The 22,072-nt window shown below is 47.4% G+C and overlaps 1 protein-coding gene across 1 annotated transcript; it reads left to right on the top strand.

Annotated features, from left to right (window-relative positions):
- The first annotated feature begins 14,728 nt into the window (after positions 1 to 14,728).
- On the top strand, positions 14,729 to 21,743 carry ANGPTL4 (angiopoietin like 4). The gene is made up of 7 exons (XM_084796558.1): positions 14,729 to 15,738; positions 15,903 to 16,013; positions 16,161 to 16,278; positions 18,374 to 18,487; positions 19,464 to 19,559; positions 19,649 to 19,930; positions 21,065 to 21,743. The coding sequence occupies exons 1-7, from the start codon at positions 15,406 to 15,408 to the stop codon at positions 21,244 to 21,246; spliced, it is 1,236 nt and encodes a 411-aa protein (XP_084652684.1). The 5' UTR covers positions 14,729 to 15,405; the 3' UTR covers positions 21,247 to 21,743.
- The last annotated feature ends 329 nt before the right edge of the window (positions 21,744 to 22,072 follow it).

Below are 22,072 nucleotides of genomic sequence, written 5' to 3'. Positions count from 1 at the left end.
GTGTGTGTGTGTGCGCACACGCACTCGAGCGCGCACGCGTGTGTGTTAATGAGGCTGTCAAGGAATAATGTAAAATATGTATTAAAATATATATACAATAGTCAGGCCCAGTGGCACAGGCCTGTAATCCCAGCACTCAGGGTGGCAGAGAGAAGCAGGCAGATCTCTGTGAGTTCAAGGCCAGCCTGGTCTTCAAAGTGAGTCCAGGACAGCCAAGGTTACACAAAGATACCCTGCCTCCAAAAACCAACCAACCAACCAAAAAAAAAAAAAAAAAAAAAAAAAAAAAAAAAATATATATATATATATATATATATATATATATATATCGTATTTGTAAAAGCCAAAGAATAAATTACAGAATAATCATGCTGAGTGAAAAAAGCCAGTCAAAAATACATGATTTGATTTTTAGAACGTTCTAGAAAATGCAAACTTATCTACATAGATACGGAACCTACAATCATTTGAATTACAGAGAGGGAGGAGCCAATAGCAGCGGTTCCCAAGCAACAAGAAGAAACTTTTGGGTGCGGCTGATGTATCTATTACCTTAATTATGATAATAATTTCACAAGGAATTCATGTGTCAACACTTATTAAGATCTAAGCTAGAAATGCCTACGAGTTATGACATGTACCTTATGCTTCAATAAATCTGTCCAGAAAAGGTTCTCCCTATCTGTAAAATGAAAATGTTTACACATAAAAATACTTTGAAGTAGAGTTGGGAGAGATCGCTTGGAGGTTAAGAACAGTCACTGGCTGCTCTCCCTGGGTTCCACTCCCATCACGTTCGAGGCAGCTCACAACCATCGACAATCTCAGTCCCAGGGGATCTGATCCCTTCTTCTGGATTCTGTGGGCCCAGGCATACAGATGGGACACATCCATACATGCAGGTAGAACACCAATACACCAAGGCATAGTGAAGATGCCTTTATTTCCAGCCCTCCAGAGACAGAGTCAGCTGATCTCTGTATATCCAAGGCCAGCCTAGGCTATGTAACAAGTTGCAGGTCAGCTAAGCTTACATAATAAGACTCCATCTTGGACTGGGGAAGATGGCTCAGTGGTTAAGAGCACTGACTGTTCTTCCAAAGGTCCTGAGTTCAATTCCCAGCAACCATATGGTGGCTCACAACCTTCTAAAAAATATGACGTAATACCCTCTTCTGGTGTACAGGTATACATGCAGACAGAGCACTGTATACATAATAAATAATAAATAAATCTTTCTTTAAAATCCATCTCAAAAATTAAAAAAATAAAACTACCCATACACACAAAAAAAGTAAAACATCTTCAAAGAGATCATGAATAAATCCTTATACATTTTAATCTATTTTATGTGTGGGAGTGTTTTGTCCACATGTCTGTCTATAGACCATATGGATGCCTGGTACTCACAGATGCCAAAGGACCGCATTGGACCCCCAAGAACTCGAGTTAGAGATGGTTGTGAGCTGCCATCCAAATCTGGGTCTTCTGAAAAAAAAAAAATCCGTGCTCTTAATTCCTGACCCACCTCTCCAGCTTCATGAGTAAATCTTTTTCTTTTCTTTCTTTCTTTTCTCTTCTTTCTTTATTTTATTTATTTTGTTTGTTTATTTGTTTTTTTTGAGACAGGGTCTCTCTGTGTTAGCCTTGGCTGTCCTGGACTCACTTTGTAGACCAGGCTGGCCTTGAACTCACAGCGATCTCCCTGCCTCTGCCTCCCGAGTGCTGGGATTAAAGGCGTGCGCCACCACACAGAATCATGAAGCCGCAGCTGACCTTGAGCTCACTGTGTAATGGAGGGTAACTTAATTTCTGTTCTTCCTGTCTCTGTTTTCCCATTCCTGGGGTTACAGGGACATGCCACCATGCCTGGTTTTATGAGATGCTAGAGATTAAAACCAGACCTTTATGCATGGCGTGCAAGTACTCTACCAATTGAGCTACATCTTCAAGCCGAAGCATTCTTGAATAATTTTCTAAAGCCGTATTATCAGAAAATTCACTTTTTCAAGTTATGTATTCTATATGCATATCTATTCTTCATATCAAACTATATATCACAAAACAACGGGGTTTATTTAGCTTTCCCTTTTTAATCACATATATTTATTGTGTGTATCCTCTCTGTGTGCATGGAAGTTAAAGACCAACGTGTGGGAGTCAGTTCCCTGAGGACTAAATTCAGGCCATCACGCTTAGCAGCAACGGAGCACCTGCCGGACCACTTCACCAGACCACGACACTCACAGAAGCAAAGACACACACAAACAAAGCCTCAGTGGTTCGTAACTAGAGAGTACAAGAGTTCAAATCTTGGTTTGGTTTTTGAAAGTTGTGTGATTCTGGTCAGGTGCTTGTCCGTCTCAGAAGCTGTTTCTCCGTGTTCTTCGCCGAAACGCAAGTATTCCTCTTGTCCAGGGCTGACCTGAGGATAAAATGGAATGGACTGTTTGTTTGGTTTTTACTTCCTGAGCTTTGGTGTTTGGTTTAGTTTGCTTCGGGAATTTAGAAAGCCTGCTTCCAAAAGTGAACTTTTCAATTATCCAATGCAAATAGCTATACAACATCTGGTTCACCTACTTCCCGTAGATCTTGGTATCTATCAGGAGTGCCCAGACTTCTTGGAGGTCTTTTCTTTGGAAAACTTTATTTGCTGGGGTGGATTCTCTGTCTCTGTCTCTCTCTGTCTCTCTGTCAGTCTGTCTGTCAGTCTGTCAGTCAGTCTGTCTGTCTGTCTGTCTGTCTGTCTGTCTGTCTGTCTCTCTCTCTCTCTCTCTCTCTCTCTCTCTCTCTCTCTCTCTCTCTGTGTGTGTGTGTGTGTGTGTAGCCTTCCAGTGCTAGGATTAAAGACAAGTGCTTCCACTGCCTTGCTTGCTTTTTCTAGTGTACTTCCATGCAGGATTCGACATATGTGCTTTTTAAAAAAAAATTATAGTTGGGGCTGCGGATAGAACACCATGAGTAAAGCACTTGGTACCCAAGCACAAGGTCCCAAGTTCCAATCCCAAGCATCCACATAAAAAGCCACACCATAGCTGGGGAGGCTTTGGGAGCCAGGCTCTCCAAATAGGTGAGCTCCAGCACTGAGTGAGAGACCCTGTCTCAAAAAAGAAGATTAAGAGTTCCTGGAAGAGCGTGGCCTCCATATTGCATGCACTCACAGCCACACACACACACACACACACACACACACACACACACACACACATATCTACACACACACACACACACCTACACACACACACATACCATGTACATGAACGTGAGTGAACACAGACACATAACATTTTTTTATATTTAAAAAAATACACCATTAATGGTGCCAGTAAGGAGCAAAAGGACATCGGACATCACCTAATATCACCCACTGAGAAGGATGTGATATCACTGCCAAAGATTAATCACAAAATCCCTCAAGGAAAGAACCATCAAAAATATCTACAGTGACAAATGTTCTTGAAATAACCGGTCTGTATCTGCCAAAACCGTCAACACTTGAAGGACAATGGAAGAGCAAAGGGCATGAATGCAAAGTGCAGTGTGTGCTCCGTGGGACGGGCTCCTCAAGGGATGAAGCATCCAGTTACAAAGGATATGACTGGACCATGGATGCAAATGGAATATGGACTTTAGATTAGATAACAGGACTAGGTCAGGGTTACGCTTCCTGCATCTGCTGACCGAAAGATAATTATACTAAGAGCCAGGCTGTTCTTAGCAAAGGCCAAAGGGCAGAAGGCACACATTCTTGTGTTTCACACCTTCCAATGGCCCAGAACAAAATGGGAAGGGCACACTGATGGTATAATGCTTAGCATAGCCGCCCTCCAGGATAAGATGTGCTTGTGTGAGAGTATGCTTTGTCTCTTTCTACCTGTGTGGCATATGTTGGGGGGGGGGATGGGGGGAGGGAGGAGGAGGATGGCAACCCCCTCCAGAGTGCTGGGATTACAAGTATACCATCATGCCCAGTTTATGCAGTGCTGGCCCTGAGCTACATCAACAGCTCTGTTTTACACATACCGATGTACCTGTGTACGTATTACATATTTATATGTCGATAAATTCCTTTGTATATAAATGTGGTTCTTCTTAATCAGTCACCGTAACCATTTGGACACACTGTTAAATGTGGTTCTTTCTATACGCATGTGTGTATATATTATGCAGATTTCTCTATCTGTATCTGTAGTCTATATGTGTGTGTATGTGTTATATGCATGTGTATTTATATATGTTTGTGTGTCTTGGAATATATTGTTCACACACACACACACACACACATATATATATATATGGAGAGAGAGCTCATATGTGTATAAATACACATACATATGGTAGAGGTAAGAAGATCAGGGATTCAAAATCATTCTGTGCTACATAGAAAGGTGGAGGCCACCTGGGGTACATGAAAGAACTATACACATCCTAAATGTATTGTGTTTATATGCCACATCTCTCTGTTTACACATGTTATATATACATAGGAAACCCAGGGCTTTCTGAAAGCTAAACCAAGTAACCTATTTGCAAAGCCCATACCTGACTTATAAACTGTTTTTTTGTTTTTTCTTGAATGTGTGACCTCGCTGTTAGAAATGTGCCACTGAGGGGTGGGTTTTGAGATTTCTTTCGAGACAGGGTTTCTCTGTGTAGCCTTGGCTGTCCTAGACTTGCTTTGTAGACCAGGCTGGCTTCGAATTCGCAGCAATCCGCCTGCCTCTGCCTCTCGAGTGCTGGAATTAAAGACATGTGCCACCACCACCCAGCCTGGGTTTTGACAGGCTTAGTCTCTCTCTCTCTCTCTCTCTCTCTCTCTCTCTCTCTCTCTCTCTCTCTCTCTCTCTCTCTCTCTCTCTCACCCCTCCTTACCCTCTCTGCTTGTGGATCAAGAAGTACTCAGCTACTTCTCTTGCCATGCTCCCTGCCGTGATGATATTGGACTAAGCCTCAGAAACTGTAAGCAAGTCCCCAATTCAATTAAATGCTTTCTTTCAGAAGAATTGCCTTGGTCATAGTGTCTCTTCACAGCAATAAAACAGTGACTAAGACAGTTATGACTGTCTATAACTCACTCTGTAGCCTGGACAGGCCTTGGATTTATTTTATGATCACACTACCTCAGCCTCCTGGACTAGTAGGGCCTGATGGGGCCCCGCTATTACGTTGTTTGTTTGTTTGTTGTTGTTGTTTTGTTTTTGTTTTGTTTTAAAGACATGTAGCTCTGGCTGTCCTGAAACTCTCCCTGTAGACCAAACTGACCTTGAATGCCTTGAGATCCTTCTACCTCTGCTGATTGAGTTCTGGAAATCTTTGTGGGTTTTTTTGTTTTTTGTTTTTTGTTTTTTTCCCTATAATCACTTTAAAGTACAAGTTTGGTTTTTATTTTGGATGGGTTTTTGTTTTGTTTTGTTGTTGTGTTGTTGGTGGTGATGGTGGTAGTGGTGGTGGTGGTTTTTTTTTCTTCAGTTTTTGGTTTTTTAGTTTTTTGGGTTCTGGTTTTTGGTTTTTTTTTTTTGAGACAGAGTTTCTCTATGCTGACCTTGAACTCAGAGATCTGCCTGCCTCTGCCTCCTAAACGCTGGGATTAAAGGTGTGCGCCACTGCCTCCCTAGCTACGGTGTGGCTTTATATGTGGATGCTTGGGATTGGAACTTGGGACCTTGTGCTTGGGTACCAGATGTTTTACTCATGGTGTTCTATCCGCAGCCCCAACTATAATTTTTTTAAAAAGCACTTCCTGCAGGGAAGTACACTAGAAAAAGCAAGCCAGGCAGTGGTAGCACTTGTCTTTAATCCTAGCACTGGAGGGCTACACACACACACACACACACACACACACACACACACACACACACACACACAAACACAGACCAAACACAGACACACAGAGAAAGAGAGAGAGGGAGAGAGAGAGAATCCACCCCAGCCTAGAGGGGGCTGGAGAGACAGCTCAGTGGCTAAGAGCACTGTCTGTTCTTCTGGAGGTCCTGAGTTCAATTCCCAGCAACCACATGGTGGCTCACAACCATCTGTATTGCGATCTGGTGCCCTCTTCTAGAGTGCGTACAGATAGTGTACTCATATACATAAAATAAATAAATCTCTTTTAAAAATCAGCCTAGACTATAAGATAACAAGTTTTTAAACTACAGCTGAGGGGCTGGAGAGATGCTCAATGGTTGCGAACACTGGCTACTCTTCTAGATGATTTGAGTTCTGGTCCCAGCACCCGCATGACAGTCACTAATTCCAATTTCAGGGGATCCGTCGCTCTTTTCTGGCCTCCAAGGGCACTACATGCATGTGCACAGATATGTGCTGAACACTCATACACATAAAATAAACCAATAAAAAACTTAAAATACACTTAATGCTCCCAATAAACCCATAGAGAAGTAAAAATAAAATTTAATACCCTTTAAGTTGGACCATTATAAACTGAAGGCCACCTGTATATAATTAAGCAGCAGTAAATACATTCAATAGTTGCACAACTTTTCCCAAAAACTCCAAAGAGAAACTCTAAGCAGTCACTTCTCATTTACCTTTTTTTTGGGGGGCGGGCAGGGAGAGAGTTGGGGGGGTTCAAGACAAGATTTCTCAACATTTCTTTCTTTCTTTTTTTCCCCCTCATTCACCTCTTAAGAGTTGACTGTGAAGCCAGGAGAGGTGGTGTATGCCTGAGATCTCCAGCACTCAGGAGGCAGAGGCAGGCGGATCGCTGTGAGTTCAAAGCCAGCCTGGTCTACAAAGCGAGTCCAGGACAGCCAAGGCTACACAGAGAAGCCCTGTCTCGGAAAACAAAACAATCAAAAACAAAACAAAAAGATAGAAAGAAAGAGAAAGAAAAAGAGTTTGTTGTGGGAGTGGAAGAGATGGCCGTTGGGTAACAGCAGGGGCTGCTCTCACAGAGGACTCAGGTTTGGTTCCCAGAATTCACTGGCACCTCACATCTCACACCCATCTGTAACTCAAGTTCCAGAGGATCCAGCGCTCCCTTCTAGCCTCAGTAGACACTGGACGTGCACGTGGTGCGTACCGGCGAACACCCACACACATACAAATAAAAAGAATTCCTTAAAAACTATCTTATTGTGGAAAGATGGGTGAGGGGTTTGAGATAGAACATCATGGAGCCCTTGTTAGGCTAAACTCTCTAATTCCCTAAGGGCGACCTTTGACTTCTGATGCCATCTGGCCTCCACCTCTCAAGTGCTGGAACTCCAGGAATGCACCACCACACCCAGTTATGTTCTGTTTTGTTTTTTTTCTTTTCTTTTCTTTTCATTCTTTCTTCTTCTTCTTTTTTAAATGAAGTGCTGAGATTATCCCGTCATCTGGTGCAGGTTTGACAAGCGGTCTACAGGTGACATAGACCTCCAGCCCAGGGCATTACAAACCTCATGTCTTAGTTTTGTTTCTGATTGCGATGATAAAAAACACTCTGACAAGAGCCGGTCAGTGGTGGCACACATCTTTAATCCCAGCGCTTGGGAGGCAGAGGCAGGCAGATCACTGTGAGTTCGAGGTCAGCCTGGTCTACAAAGGCAGTCCAGAACAGCCAGCTAGTGCTATGTGGAGAAACCCTGTCTTGAAAACCCAAACCAAAACAACAACAGTAACAAACAAAAACAAAACACTGACAGAGGCAGTTTTAAGGGAGAAAGGACTTATTCAGATTCGTGGCTGTGAGGAAATCAAAACAGAGATTTGAAGCAGTCAGCCACATTCACAGGCAAGAGTTTATAATCTATGGTCAAGAGGAGAGAAAGAACAAATGCATACAGATCTGGTCGCTCAGCTCACTTTCTCCACACTTCTTATTTTTGTTTGTTTGTTTTGGTTTGTTTTGTTTCAAGACAGGGTTTCTCTGTGAAGTTTTGACGATTCTGCACTTGCTTTGTAGACCAGGCTGGCCTCGAACTCACATAGATCTGCCTGCCTCTGCCTCCCTGAGTGTTGGGATTACAGGTATGCGCCACCACACCTGGCTTACACATTTTACTTTTATTTTATTATTTTTGTTGTTTTAAGGCAGAATCTTGGGGGCTGGATAGATGGCCCAGAGGTTAAGAGCACTGGCTGTTCTTCCAAAGGTCCTGAGTTCAATTCCCAGCAACCACATGGTGGCTCACAACCATCTACAATGAGATCTGATGCCCTCTTCCTGCCTGCAGGAAGAATATGTATAAATAACAAATAAATATTAAAAAAAAAAAGACAGAATCTTACTGTGTATCCTTCACTGTCCTGGAACTCCCTACGGAGACCAGGCTGGCCCTGAGCTCATAGAGATCCGCCTGCCTCTGCCTCCGCCTCCCAAATACTGGGATTAAAGGCGTGCGCCTCCACACCTGGTTCAGGTTCCCTGTTCTTCTACAGCCCTGCGTTCCCTGCCTGAGATCGGCGCTGTTCCCAGCGGGCTGTTTCTTCCCACAACAATCAACATAATCAAGGCAATCACCCTCAGACCAACCTGGTCCACATCTAGACAACCTCTCATTGAGACTCAACATTTCTAGATTGTGTCAATTGACAATGAAGATTAACTTCGAAAAGCCCCATGTCTCGTCATTTCTGAAATATCCTATTGCTTATTTTATAGAAGGGACCCAATGAGGCCATAAATATCAGAAAATGAGAACCATCCTTTATAATTGTTATGTTTGCAGAGCTAGGGCTGAAAACCATGGTTTTACATGTGCTAGCAAGTACGCTACCCCTGAGCTCCACCCTCAGTTTGAATCGGGTATCTTTAGTAATAATGGCAGCTTATTGTGGCTGCTAACGGCACAGCCGTGAGTCAGACAGCCAGATTTCAAATCCTGGTTCTGTCTAGACAATTCTGTGAAACTGGAGAGGTACACAGCCTCCCTTTCATCCTGTTGCCATCATAAAGCAGAATAATTACAACAGCTGCCTCCCCTGGAGCCGTTGCTAGGATGAAGTGACTATGTAATCACTTGAGTATATGAAGTACACAGCAGGTATTGGTTGCTGTGTTTATTATAAGCATCCCTTGAACCAGAAAAGCAGGTCCTTTCTTCCTAACCCATCCTCCAGAAGTCTCCACGATCAGAGATGGAATTAACAGCATTCACAACACCATGTCCTTCCTAGCTTTTGAAGGCAGGAATTATTCTCCATTCTGCTGTTATACTCGAGCAGAAGACTTGCTTCCTCTCCTGATGACAGAATCCCGTCTCTAAATTTGCTTTTTGTTCCTTCTTCCTTCCTTTCAGTTAGGTTTGGAAATAAAACCTAGGGTCTTGCGCATGTCAGGGAAGTGCTGTATCTTTGAACTGTGTCTCCAACTTTTGTTTCTTGAGGCAGCGTCTCACATATCCCAGTTTGGCCTCAAACTGGCTATGTAACTACAGATTACTTGGAACTCTTGAGACTTACGCTTGCATAACCCGAATGACAGGATCACAGGCATGCAGCAGCACTCCCAGTTCATGTGTGTGTGCGCGTGCGCGCGCGCGAGTGCATGATGGGGGGAAGGGAGTATGCGTGCCTCTAGTCATGTGTGGAAGCAAAAGGATACTTTTGTGGAATAACCACCTTTCAGCTTTACAGGGGACCACTGGGAGGTCAAAATCAGGTTGCCAGGCTTGTGAGGCAAGCACTTTCACCAGCCTAACCCCGAATTCCTGATCTTCTTGCTTCCATTCCCCAAGTGCTGTGGTTACAGTTTGCACTACCACACCCAGTTTGGGTTTTGTGAGGGCATGTTTGAATGTGTGTGTGGCTGCATGTGTCTGTGTGAGGTGAGTACACGTGTGTGTGTGTGCGTGCTTGTGGAGGCCAAAGGAAGTTGTTGGATTATTTCTAGATCACCCATTACCATATGTACTGAGGCAGGGTCTCTCAATCGAACCCAAAGCTAGTCAATTAGATTACTCTAACTAGTTAACTTGCTCTGGGGATCCTCTGTCTCTGCCTCTTGAGAGCCCGATTACAAGCAGGTGACCATGTCAGCTCTGCATTTATTTGGGTGCTGGGTTTCCAAGCTTTGATTCTCCTGCTTGTTTGACAAATGCAGTACTCACTGACTCATCTTCTCACCTCTGACCTTTCTTTCTTTCTTTTCTTTTCTTTCCTTTCCTTTTTTTTTTTTTTTTTTTTTTTTTTGAGATAAGGTTTCTCTGTGTAACAACTCTGGCTGTTCTGGAACTCACTCTGTAGTCCAGGCTGAACTCATGGAGATCCACCTGCTTCTGCCTCCCATGTGCTGGAATTAAAGGCGTGCGCCACCACGCACAGCTTCATTTTATTTATTTATTTATTTATTTATTTATTTATTTATCTATCTTAGTTCAGGGTTTCTCTGTGTAGCCCTGGCTGTCCTGGACTCACTTTGTAGACCAGGCTGGCCTTAAACTCACAGCTATCCACCTGCCTCTGCCTCCCAAGTGCCGGGATTAAAGGCGTGCGCCACCACGCCCAGCTTTTTTTTTTTAAGTTTATTTATGCGTGAGTGTGCGTACGTATCATGTGCATGCCTGGTGCCTAAGGAAATCAGAAAAGGCGTCAGATCCCCTGTAATCGGATTGACAGCTGGTTGTGAGCTGCCTTGTGGGTGGGAACTGAACCCTGTTCCTTTACAAGAGCAACAAGTATTTTTTTTTTAACCTACGAAGCCATCTCTCAAGCCATCTTTCCTGTCTACAGGATGTGCCACCCACATTAAGTACGTCTTCCTACCTTAACACAATCAAGATAACTACCTCCACCACTTCACAGGTAATTCTCACTTTTCTCAAGTTGACAATTAATGCTGACTGCAGCAACTGATCTCTGACACCTTTCTGTAGCTACCGATTGAGTGGTTATGGTACTGTAGGTAAACCTGGGTTCTCATGCATGCTAGGCAAGTGGGTCTACCACTAAGCTATATCCCCAGTCCTAATATAGAGGCCATACTTTGTTCAAAGTGCTAGGAACATTGTCTCAGGCTTCAGATGTGCCAGGTAAGGGCTCTACCAGCAAGCTGCATCCTCTGGTCAAAGCCTAGAAACAAAGCTGGCAGTGTATGAAGACCAGGACACGCACGCGGTATGGCCTTAGCACAGTGCCAGGGCATAATAGGCGCTTAAAGAGTGACTGCAGGGGCTGGAGAGATGGCTCAGAGGTTAAGAGCACTGACTGCTCTTCCCAGAGGTCATGAGTTCAATTCCCAGCAACTACATGTTGGCTCACAACCATCTATAACAAGATCTGTATCCATAATAAATAAATCTAAAAAAAAAAAAAAAAGAGTGACTGCAATGGCTGGATAGAGGGCACATTCCAGAAAGATGATGTTTTTAGCATAAAAGCCAGATCCAGTTCCAGGTCCCAAGAGGCAGGGAGCCTTATGTAATGGTTGCACCCCGCAGGTGCCTCTAAGTGGCTTTATATTATTTTGTGCTCTCCAAAGCAAAGTACAGAAGAAATCCAATGAAAAGTACATGGAGAGAAGACTGTGCGATTAGGGGCTGGAGGGATGGCTCCGTGGACAAATGACTTGACTCACAAGGGCAAGGAGTAAAATTCTGATTCTCAGAACCCACATAAAAGCTGGGCAGGTGGGATCCAAGTTCAATTCCCAGCACCCACATGGCAGTTCACAACTGTCTGTAACCTCAAGATCTGACACCCTCACACAGACATACATGCAGGCAAAGCACAAATGTACATGAAGTAAAAATAAATAAATAATTATTTTTTTAAAAGCTGAAAAGGCATAGTAACTTCCTATAATCTCAGGACTCGGGGCACAGTAATGGGGGATCCCTAGGGCAAGCTGGTGAGCTTCAGGTCCAAGAAGATACCCTGCCTCAGTAAAAAACAACAAAGAAGACACTTTCCTTTTCCATACACATGCACACACAAGAGCATGCTCACTTGCCCACAGGAGTGCCCATGCATATGTTAACACAAACACACACACACACACCACAAAAGACTGTCAGGGGTTGGCAAAGTAATTGGTGGTTTTCTTTATTTTTTAAAATTTTTATTTTAAAAAATTTAAGTTTTTTTTTTTCAGACAGGGTTTCTCTGTATAGCCCTCGCTGTCCTGGACTCACTTTGTAGACCAGGCTAGACTCGAACTCTCTAAGATGCGCCTGCCTCTGCGGGGATTAAGGGCATGTACCACCACGCCTGGTAACTTATTCTATGAGTGCCCCCTGGAGATTTCAGAGGAAATAATTAGACCCCCTGCAACTGGAGTTGCAGATGGATGTGAATCACCATGTGGATGCTAGGATCCTAACTCAGGTCCTCTACAAAAAACAGTAAATACGAGCCCGGCGCGGTGGCGCACACCTTTAATCCCAGCACTCGGGAGGCAGAGGCAGGCAGATCGCTGTGAGTTCGAAGCCGGCCTGGTCTACAAAGGAAGTCCAGGACAGCCAAGGCAACACAGAGAAATCCTGTCTCAAACAAACAAACAAACAAACAAAAACAAAAGAACAGTAAATGCTGTTTTAAATTGCCGAGCCATCTCTTCAGCCCCCCCAAGATTTTCTTTCATTTTTAAGTGTGGGCGTGTGTATGTGGGGTGTCCCCGTCCATTTATTTATTTGTATTGTGTATGCATATGCCACAGAAAATTTGCTGAGGTCAGAGGATAACTTTTGGGGAGGGTCCTATATTTTCTTCTAACATATAAGTTCATGCACTGGATTCAGATCATCAGACTCAGAAGCAAGCATCTTTATCCACTGAGCCATAATGACCAGCCCTAATTTTTTTTTCTTGAGACAGGTTCTCTCACCTAGCCCAAGGGGACCTTCTGGCTACTATTCTCTAAGTGCTGAGATGACAGACATGCACCACCACACTCCCCTTGGTGCATTTGCCCCCCTCTCTCTCTGTCTCTCTCTTTCTCTCTGTCTCTCTCTTTCTCTCTGTCTCTCTCTGTCTCTCTCTCTCTCTCTCTCTCTCTCTCTCTCTCTCTCTCTCTCTCTCTCTCTCTCTCTCTCTCTCCAAGAAGATTTGGAAGAGGAGTGGCATTATGAGCTAGCAGGGAATAGTTATGTCCTGCACCCAGAGGATGCTGGGAGTGAACAGATGGTGGATGTGTGAATTCATCTTTGCCGAGGGTTTCCAGCCTGCTCTTCCTGTCTGCCTGTCACTGGTGCTGAGATCAGTTACCCTGGCAAATGGCCCAGCTGGTCAAGTGTACAAGCAGTGGCCTGCGCGTCAGCCTTGGGGCATGCAGTTTTGGATTCCAGAGGTTTGCTGCTGGCTCCCAGCCCTGCTGACTCAACGTGGGGGTTTTTCCCAGTCTGCCCTAAGGGTCTTCCTGGCAGTCAGGTTTTCCATGCCAGACTCCTCTTCCTAGCAGGCTAGAGCAGAATTGGCAGAGGAGGAGACACCCATCCAAACCCACTGAATGAAAACTTAGCCGTGCGGCATAAACAAGGAAAGACCTCGCGCCCAGGTCCTCCTTTGTCTCAGCCCGGGTCCCTCTCCTCTGTTCAGTGCTAGGGTTCATCCACAAATTAAGGAGCTCAGTACGAAGTCTAGGCTGCGTGGAACTGAGTGAATGAATGGGTGGTGAAGGGAAGTCTTTCCTTGATGTTCCCTAGGTTGCTTGCTGTTGTAATTTTTTTTTTTTTTTTGGTAACCATTTTTTTTTTTAAACTGTGTGTGAGAGAGTGCCCGGAGGTCAGTGTCACCACATCTCTTGGAGCTGGAGTTACAGGTGATTGTGAGCAATTGGACTTGGGTCCTCGTCCTCGGCAAGCGCCATAAATGCTCTTGATTGCTAAGACAGTTCTCCGGCTTCTATTTGTTTTTCTGTTCTTATTTTGGTTTTGTTGTTGTTGTTGTTTTGTGACAGGGTCTTCTTGGCCTGCATCTTCACTGGGTACACCCCAAACTCACAGAGTTCCCTCCAATGGCTTCTCCAAGGTGATGAGATAAAAGATATACACCACTATGAATAGTTTCTGGTTTTTGGTTTTTTTGTTTTGTTTTGTTTTGTTTTTTTTTTTGGTTGTTGTTGTTTTGGTTTTGGGTTTTTTTTGTTGTTGTTTTGTTTTTTTTTTTGACCCAGGGTCTTGCTGTTTCAGTGTTGACTGGTCTGGAACTTACTAGGTAGAGCAAGCTAGCTTGTAGCTTGTACTACTCTCCTGACCATGTGTCCTGTGTGCTGGGAGTACAGGTGAGTAGCACACGTTTTGTCCTATCCTTTGGAGATCTGGTTCAGAGTAGCCCAGGCTGACATCAAACCCACTTGTGTACAGCTCAGGATGAATTCCACACCCCCTCTGCTCCTTGCCCCAGAGCTGGGATGACAGTCCTGGCCTCAGGCAAGGTTCCTGCTTTAATTCTGGTAAATTCCCGACACCCTAACCCCTGGCGGTGGAGGGCAAGAAACTGGAGGAGGCCTAGGGTTGCAATCTGTCCGGCGCAGGCAGAACTCCCAGCAACTAGAGCACTGACAATTTGGCCAGGAAGAGGCAACAAATTAACCAAGGGCGTAAGTGACCCTCCCAAACACATCTGCAATGACAAATCCTTGAGCCGGAAGGAGTGTGGGAGCCTTGAGAACTCCCTGGTGGAAGTGAAAGTGGGGGCAGGGGTTCCAGCGTGGTCTGGGGATTGGAGATCTCAGAAAACCTTCAAGAGGCAGGAAGCAAGGTTCTGTAAAACGCCCCCCATCCCCCATCCCATCCCCCCACCCCATACTGGCCATCTGAATTTAGCCAACCTGGGAGAGAACTTTCTGCCATGTAACTCTGCCTCTGCCTCTGCCTCTGCCTCTGCCTCTGCCTCTGCCTCTGCCTCTGCCTCTGCCTCTGCCTCTGCCTCTGCCTCTGCCTCTGCCTCTGCCTCTGCCTCTGCCTCTGCCTCTGCCTCTGACGTGGGAAGGGGTCAGTCCTGACTGACTTGTACGCCCTTTCCTCCATTGAACGGTGCGGGGGAGGTGGGTTGGGAAGCGGGATGCGGGGTTAGGGTTGGGAATTTCCGGGCTTAGGGTGGACCATGCAGTGCAGAGACAGTCACGTAGTTCGCGGGGTCGTGGGGAAAGGCCAAGCAGACATCCCCAAGGACTCTTCACCCTGACACACACGCGTGCGCGCATACACACACACGCACACGCACACGCACACACGCACACACACACACCTACAAGGCCTGTGGCACAGCACCCTAACACTTGGCAGCTCGCCCCGCCCCGGGCCCCGCCTCCGAGGCTCTCCCTCCCACTCCCACAGCCGCTTTATAAAATGGGGCGTTGGGTGCAACCGGGAAAAGCTAATCAGCTGCAGCTCCAGGCCTTCTTCTGCACTACCGCAAGTCTAAGCCTAAACCGGGTCCCCCCAGAACTCTAGCTACTGGGTCTCGAACCCCTGCATCCAGTTCCAGCGTCACCACACCCAAGGCCATCCCCCCGGAATCATGCGCTGCGCTCCAACCGCAGGCGCAGCCCTGGTGCTGTGCGCAGCTACTGCGGGGCTGCTGAGCGCGCAGGCCCGCCCTGCACAACCCGAATCGCAGCGCTTCGCATCCTGGGACGAGATGAACTTGCTGGCTCACGGGCTGCTGCAACTCGGCCACGGGCTGCGCGAACACGTGGAGCGCACCCGTGGGCAGCTGGGCGCACTGGAACGCCGCATGGCTGCGTGCGGTAAAGCTTGTCAGGGACCCAAGGAGAAAGACGCACTCTCCAAAGATGCCGAGGGTAGAATCCCTGACAGTGAGACAGCTCCTGAGACTCTGCAGAGTTTGCAGGTAGGCTGATCCACTAGGTGTCTGGCTCCTTAGACCTTGCTCTCATGTGTCCAGGGACCGGGCAGAGAGGGTCTTCAAAGATCCGACCTGTGAAAGGATGGAGGGAGGGTAAGGGGAGGTTGCAGACATAAAGCCAGGTCTTCACCAGTCTTGCATGTCTCCAGACACAGCTCAAGGCTCAGAACAGCAAGATCCAGCAACTCTTCCAGAAGGTGGCCCAGCAGCAGAGACACCTATCGAAGCAGAATCTGAGAATTCAGACTCTTCAGAGCCAGGTACTTACCCCAGGGCTTGGTCCAAGTCTGAAAGAGGGAAAACAAAATGGGGGGGTGGGGGGCAGTGGTAATGAAACGTAGCTAATAAGTTGCTATGGCATGAGCCAAGAGACCTGACCACCTTTTTTTTTTCCTGTCCTGTCTCAGATTGGCCTCCTGGCCCCCACACACCTAGACCACGGAGTGGCCAAGGCTTCAAGGGGAAAGAGGCTTCCTAAGATGGCCCAGCTCATTGGCCTGACTCCTAATGCTACCCGCTTGCATAGTGAGTATCTCTGGTGTCATCCGGAAACTCCCGAACCCCTCTACCTGCCATTGCCATCCTTACTCTTCTTGTCAGGCCCACCTTAATAAGAGAGAGACACTCTGGCCTTGGGCGCCTCTGGCCTCACTAGGCTCCAGCCAAGGGCTTTGTAGATATGCCAGCCTCCTCACTTCTGAGCCTGCCTTGGCCAGGCCACCTCATCCTTCTTTCCCAGCAAGAATCTTCCCCCCCCAAATCTTATTAGCCACTAGCCAGAACAAGTAGAGGGAGACAGACCATAAGGAGTTGGAAGTTTCAGGGGGGCTGGAAGACGGTGGTGTAGCTCAGAGACATCATCCAGAGGGGCCCAGGCGTGTGTGTGTGTGTGTGTGTGTGTGTGTGTGTGTGTGTGTGTGTGTGTTTCTGAGGTTTGGAACCCTCCAAGGACTCTTGGTATACATATAAAAGAGAAAACCAGAGTGAGGACACCCTCTACCCTAGCTCCTAGATTAGACATGTACTCTTACATCTTATAAATCCAGATCCTTTTTACCTCTTCTTTCCCCAAAGCCTCCATCCAATCCTGTATATACATATACCCCACAGTTTTTTTTTTTGCAACCACAATTTCTAGGTCCTATATTGTGCATGCCCAATACTTTACAAATTACAGCGTGTGTGAGTGTGGGGGCGGGGGGGAGAGGCTCACAGTTCCAGCCCTGAGTTCATGGCCATTCTGTCACCCTGCTTGACATCTGTGGCTATCCACAGCCAACTGGGTGAAAGTTTGGATATCCCCTCCTTCACACCCTAGGGCCAGTTGCTGGCTTCCAGCCCAAAAGTCTTCAAACTTGTTCCCTCCCCCTGGCTGTTACCTAGGCAGGTACCTAGGGCATGGTGAGGGTCATGGGGGCAGCTTTCCTACGCTTGGCAGGCACAGGTTCTGGCTGGTGATGTGGTGGAAGAGAAAGGGAGAGGGAATGGTTCTGTGGGTCTGGGACTCCCAGACTCAGCCTAGCCAAGTAGGGGAAAGTTCAGAGCTGAGGAGACAAACAGCTGGCCCTAATGGAGACCACATGGGTGGCTTGGCAGGGTGCCTGTCCCGATTGGATGAGAGGGAAGTAGGGGAAAGGGAACTGCCTAAGGGATTGGAAAGTGTCCTTCCCATCTTTCTGGGCCTGCCCCTACTCTTGGCAGTGTGGAGTGGGCTGGCTGGTGGAGAGTCCCTGCATCCCCCCCCCCACCCCCCCACCCCCCCAGTGACCTTTCTCCTACTTTCCCTGGCTGGGCTGGGGGCGGTTCTTCCCTGAGTTTAGAGGCCTTGTCAAGGCCAAGTTCTTTCTCCCCCTCCTCTCCTCTTTCCTCCTCTTCATTCCTGTCCCCCCCCCCTTCTTCTTCTGGTATCAGAGACGGTCATACCCCACCCCCACCCCCGGCTTCAGTCTCCGCTGTCCCAGCCAGGCATTGTCAGCATCTCCTACGAACTAAACCAGACTACCCTTCTGTTCAGTCAGCTCAGCTCTTGCCTTACCCCAGATCCATCCCTATCTGTTGTTTTAAGCCTCCATTGGAATACTGGCTGCGAGGTAGACTTTAGGTAGTTCCTACTGTGGACAAAGTTCCTCCTTGTGCCTGGCCTTGAGAAGCCTTGACTCAGTTGGAAGGAGTGGGGGGGGGACAAGCCACCAGACGACTTCTCACCAATGCGAAGACCTCTGTGTTCACTTTGGGGTGTCTAACTGGGTTTAGGAGAGACTAGAAAGGCATCTTTTTAGAAGCTGGGATGGAGAAAACACTAAAAAAAGGGAATCCCTGGCATCGGGACCATTTGCTAAATCCCAGTGGCAGGAAGATGTGATACAAGGAAGAAAGGCTCAGGAAAGGAGCCTTTGTGACCCCGAGAGGGTGGACAAGCAGAACGGGAAAGGGTGACAACTGGGCAAGGGGCTGCTTGCTCCTCAGTGTGCCTGGTGGGCCCTTGGAGAACGCTGTACCGAGGAAGGGAGCGAGTTTAGGCAGATGTGGCCCTCTACCACCCAGCCCTCGGGCACACCTGTCTCCAGCAATCCACGGGCCCTTTCAACCTGTTTCAGTCTCTGCTGTCGTCTCCTTTCAGGGCCGCCCCGCGACTGCCAGGAACTCTTCCAAGAAGGGGAGCGGCATAGTGGACTTTTCCAGATCCAGCCTCTGGGCTCCCCACCATTTTTGGTCAACTGTGAGATGAGTTCAGGTAAGATGTACTTGTCATGTCCGTGCCTTGGTGTCAGAAACACAGCCCTGTGTAGCTCAGTGATAAAGCACTTGCCTTAGCCTCTAAAAAAGACCCTGGGTCCCTTCCACAGCAATGCACACACACACACACACACACACACACACTCTTATGTAGTCTGTAGGGTGGATTATATATCATCTAAAATGTAGTCTTTTCCCCCCCACTGGCATGCATCTCAAACTCAGTGATGAGTTTCAACGGTTAAGGTCTGCAGCTGTCTAGGCCTAGTGGTCTACAGAGTGAGCTCAAGGCCAGCCCGAGCGACTTAGTGTAATCCTGTCACAAAAATAACAAAAGCATAAATGAGCTGGGGCCATAGCTCAATGGGAGAAGTTATGGCCCAGGATGTACAAGACCCTCAGTTCAATACATAGAACCACAGCTGTGTTTGGTGACCTGTGCCTGTATTTATAAGTCTAGTCCTTGGGAGGTTGAGGCAAGAGGATTGTTGAAAGTTCAAGGACAGCCTTATCTCAAATAAACCCAGAGTCTTCATAGGCTGGGATTATAGCTCAGTTGGTAAAGTGCTTCCCTAGAATGCTTGAAGGCCCGAGTTCCATCTCCAACACTGCACAAACTGGGTGTGGTAATACGCGTCTACCATCCCAACACTCTGGAGGTGAAGCAGGAGGGTTAGGGGTTTGAGGTCATCCGTGATTACATTGTGAACTGAAGGACTATAGGAAAATTCCGAGGTTATCTGTGGCTTCTAATAAGACCCTGTTTGAAAGTTTTTTTAAAAAACCACATCTGCTGCTGGTCCCTGCAGGTTCTTGGGGTGGAAGGCTGTTCTGATCCTACCCTCTCAGAGAGGGGTGATGAGTGTGTTGCCCTTCGTGGGGTTGTGTGTGGGAGCACAGTGTCAGGCTTGGGAGCTAGGCAGGACCGTCCCCGTGCAGGAGGACGTCTGGTGACTTTTTGTCTTGCTCGGCAGATGGAGGCTGGACAGTGATTCAGAGACGCCTCAACGGCTCTGTGGACTTCAATCAGTCCTGGGAAGCCTACAAGGATGGCTTCGGAGATCCTCAAGGTAAGTGTTTCTCTGGAGGTCAGAGTCAGGGAAGGAGGAAAGGGCAGAGGAGCTGGGCCCGCCTTAAGGCATGACTTCTCTTGATGCAGGCGAGTTCTGGCTGGGCCTGGAGAAGATGCACAGCATCACTGGGGACCGAGGCAGCCAGCTGGCTGTGCAGCTCCAGGACTGGGATGGCAATGCGAAACTGCTCCAGTTTCCCATCCACTTGGGGGGCGAGGACACAGCCTACAGCCTGCAACTCACAGAGCCCACGGCCAGTGAGCTGGGTGCCACCAGTGTCTCCCCCAATGGCCTTTCCCTGCCTTTCTCTACCTGGGACCAAGACCACGACCTCAGAGGGGACCTCAACTGTGCCAAGAGCCTCTCTGGTAAGCAGGTTTTACTTCCACTGTAGCCTACATTCAGTGCCCAAAGCGCATTCGTGCCCTGGCCCTCTTTTCTCCTTATTATGTGCCTTGGGGCCAATCATTGAGTTAACCTCTCCTGTTTTCAGATTTCTTGTCTTTAAAGTGGGCATAATCATGGTGCCCACTTTTGGAAATTCTATGAGAATACTCTGTGGAGCTGGTAGCTATCACAGGGCAAAGCCAAGACAAACCTTTGTCTTGTTCTTTTGAATTCTGAGGTATACATTCCTGTAACATGTTAGCCAAGCATTCTGCCACTGAACCCCCAGCCCCTAGTGTTTTTGCTTTTGTTGTCTGTTTGACACACGGGCTCCTGTAGCTCTGGCTGGTCTTGAACTTGTTGCGTAGCCAAACCCTTAAAGGGTCCGCTTCTAATTTCCGAGGGCTGAGGTAAAGAACATAAGACATTGTATGATCCCAGTGTTTCACGCATGCTAGGCAAGCACAAGTGAGCTACAACACCAGCCCTCCATGTGTTTCATTGGTTCAGACAAGATCGAACCGTAGAGCAGGTTTGCCTCACCCTTCCTATCATTCTGCCTCAGCCTCCTGAGTTGCTATGGTTACAGTCTTGCGCCCACAGGCCCCCCTCCATAGTGTAGCTCAGTTGGAAGAGAGCTTAGCTAACATAGATGAAGGCCTAGGTATCATCCCCAGCACCATATAAACCAGGCGTAGTGATACAGTGGTAACTGTAGCACTCAGGGAGTAGAGGCAGGGGGATGGAGGTTTAAGGTTATCCTTGACTACATAGAGTTTGAGGCCAGCCTGAGTAAGAGACTCTGCCTCAAAAACAAAGATAGGACTTGTGAGATGATGGCTCAGTCAGTAAAGGTGTTTGACCTCTAAGACCCGCGTGATGGAAGGGAAGAAGGGGCTTCCACAAGTTGTCCTCTGACCTTCACACCTACTGCGGTATGTACACACACACACACACACACACACACACACACACACACACACACACACACTAAATAAATGTAATAACGTCTAGAGGTGTAAAATCCAAAGTTCATCTTGTCTCCAGTGACGTCCTCTTCTCAGTATCGAAACCCGCACTTGACCGACCACACCTTCTGTTCTCTAACCTTGTAGGCGGCTGGTGGTTTGGCACCTGCAGCCACTCCAATCTCAACGGACAGTACTTCCACTCCATCCCACGGCAACGGCAGCAGCGGAAAAAGGGGATCTTCTGGAAAACATGGAAGGGCCGCTACTACCCACTACAGGCTACCACCCTGCTGATCCAGCCCATGGAGGCTACGGCAGCCTCTTAGCCTCCTCGCTGGCGTCTGGTTTCAGGCCTAAGAGGACAGTGACGTTGGTTGTGGCTCTGAGATACAGCCACTCTCTCCGCTGGCGGTTAGGAGCTCCGAGTGGGTCTGTCTGGAGTCCCGTGGACAGAGAAGAAGCCCATAACTGGGGAGACTGGAGGACCTCTTCTGGTGTTGGGGGGGTCCTCAGGCATTATTGCCTGAAACAGAGCAACAGGAAACAAACGGCCCAGACCCAGGATACATGAGCTTAAGGGTCATTGACTCTCCCTTCTCGCCTGCCAGAGAAGCCGGGGATGCAGAGGGACCACTTGGGTCCAACTAGCTGGGCCCTTAACGGCAGACTCGGTCATATTGACTGGCTAGGAGGAGACAGGGTTCCCAGGAGCCCTGGTTACACTCATGGTGCTGTTGTGTGTGCGCTGTGGCTAAACGGGTGCCAACTGTGGTTCCCAGGCACAGCTCGCGGCATTCTTGGAATTAAAAACAACCTCAGAACAGTTTGTTCTCTGTTGTTTCATTTGACTTTTTTTTTTTTTAAAGCGGATGGTTTCAAAGTGCGAGTAAACATGTTCCTTGGGTAAAGATTGTGTATTTCCAGACAGACCTGTTAAGGACAGGCCTGGTGGGTTATTCTTTCCATTTCTAGCAATTGACTTCAGCTTTCTTTTTTTTTTTTTAGTATTTCATGATGCCAATCTCTTTTATTTCAAAATCTCAAAACACGTCCGAGGAGATGGTCTCAGTGACTAGGAACACTTGTTCCTACAAAGGGCCTGGGTTAGGTTCCCAGCACCCACACGGCAGCTAACAACTGTCTGTAACTCCT

Source organism: Acomys minous, assembly GCF_964271855.1.
Source record: "Acomys minous genome assembly, chromosome: 9".
Taxonomy (NCBI): Eukaryota; Metazoa; Chordata; class Mammalia; order Rodentia; family Muridae; genus Acomys; species Acomys minous.
The sequence above is the reverse complement of the archived record's forward strand: the minus strand, read 5'-3'. Positions and strand labels throughout refer to the sequence as shown.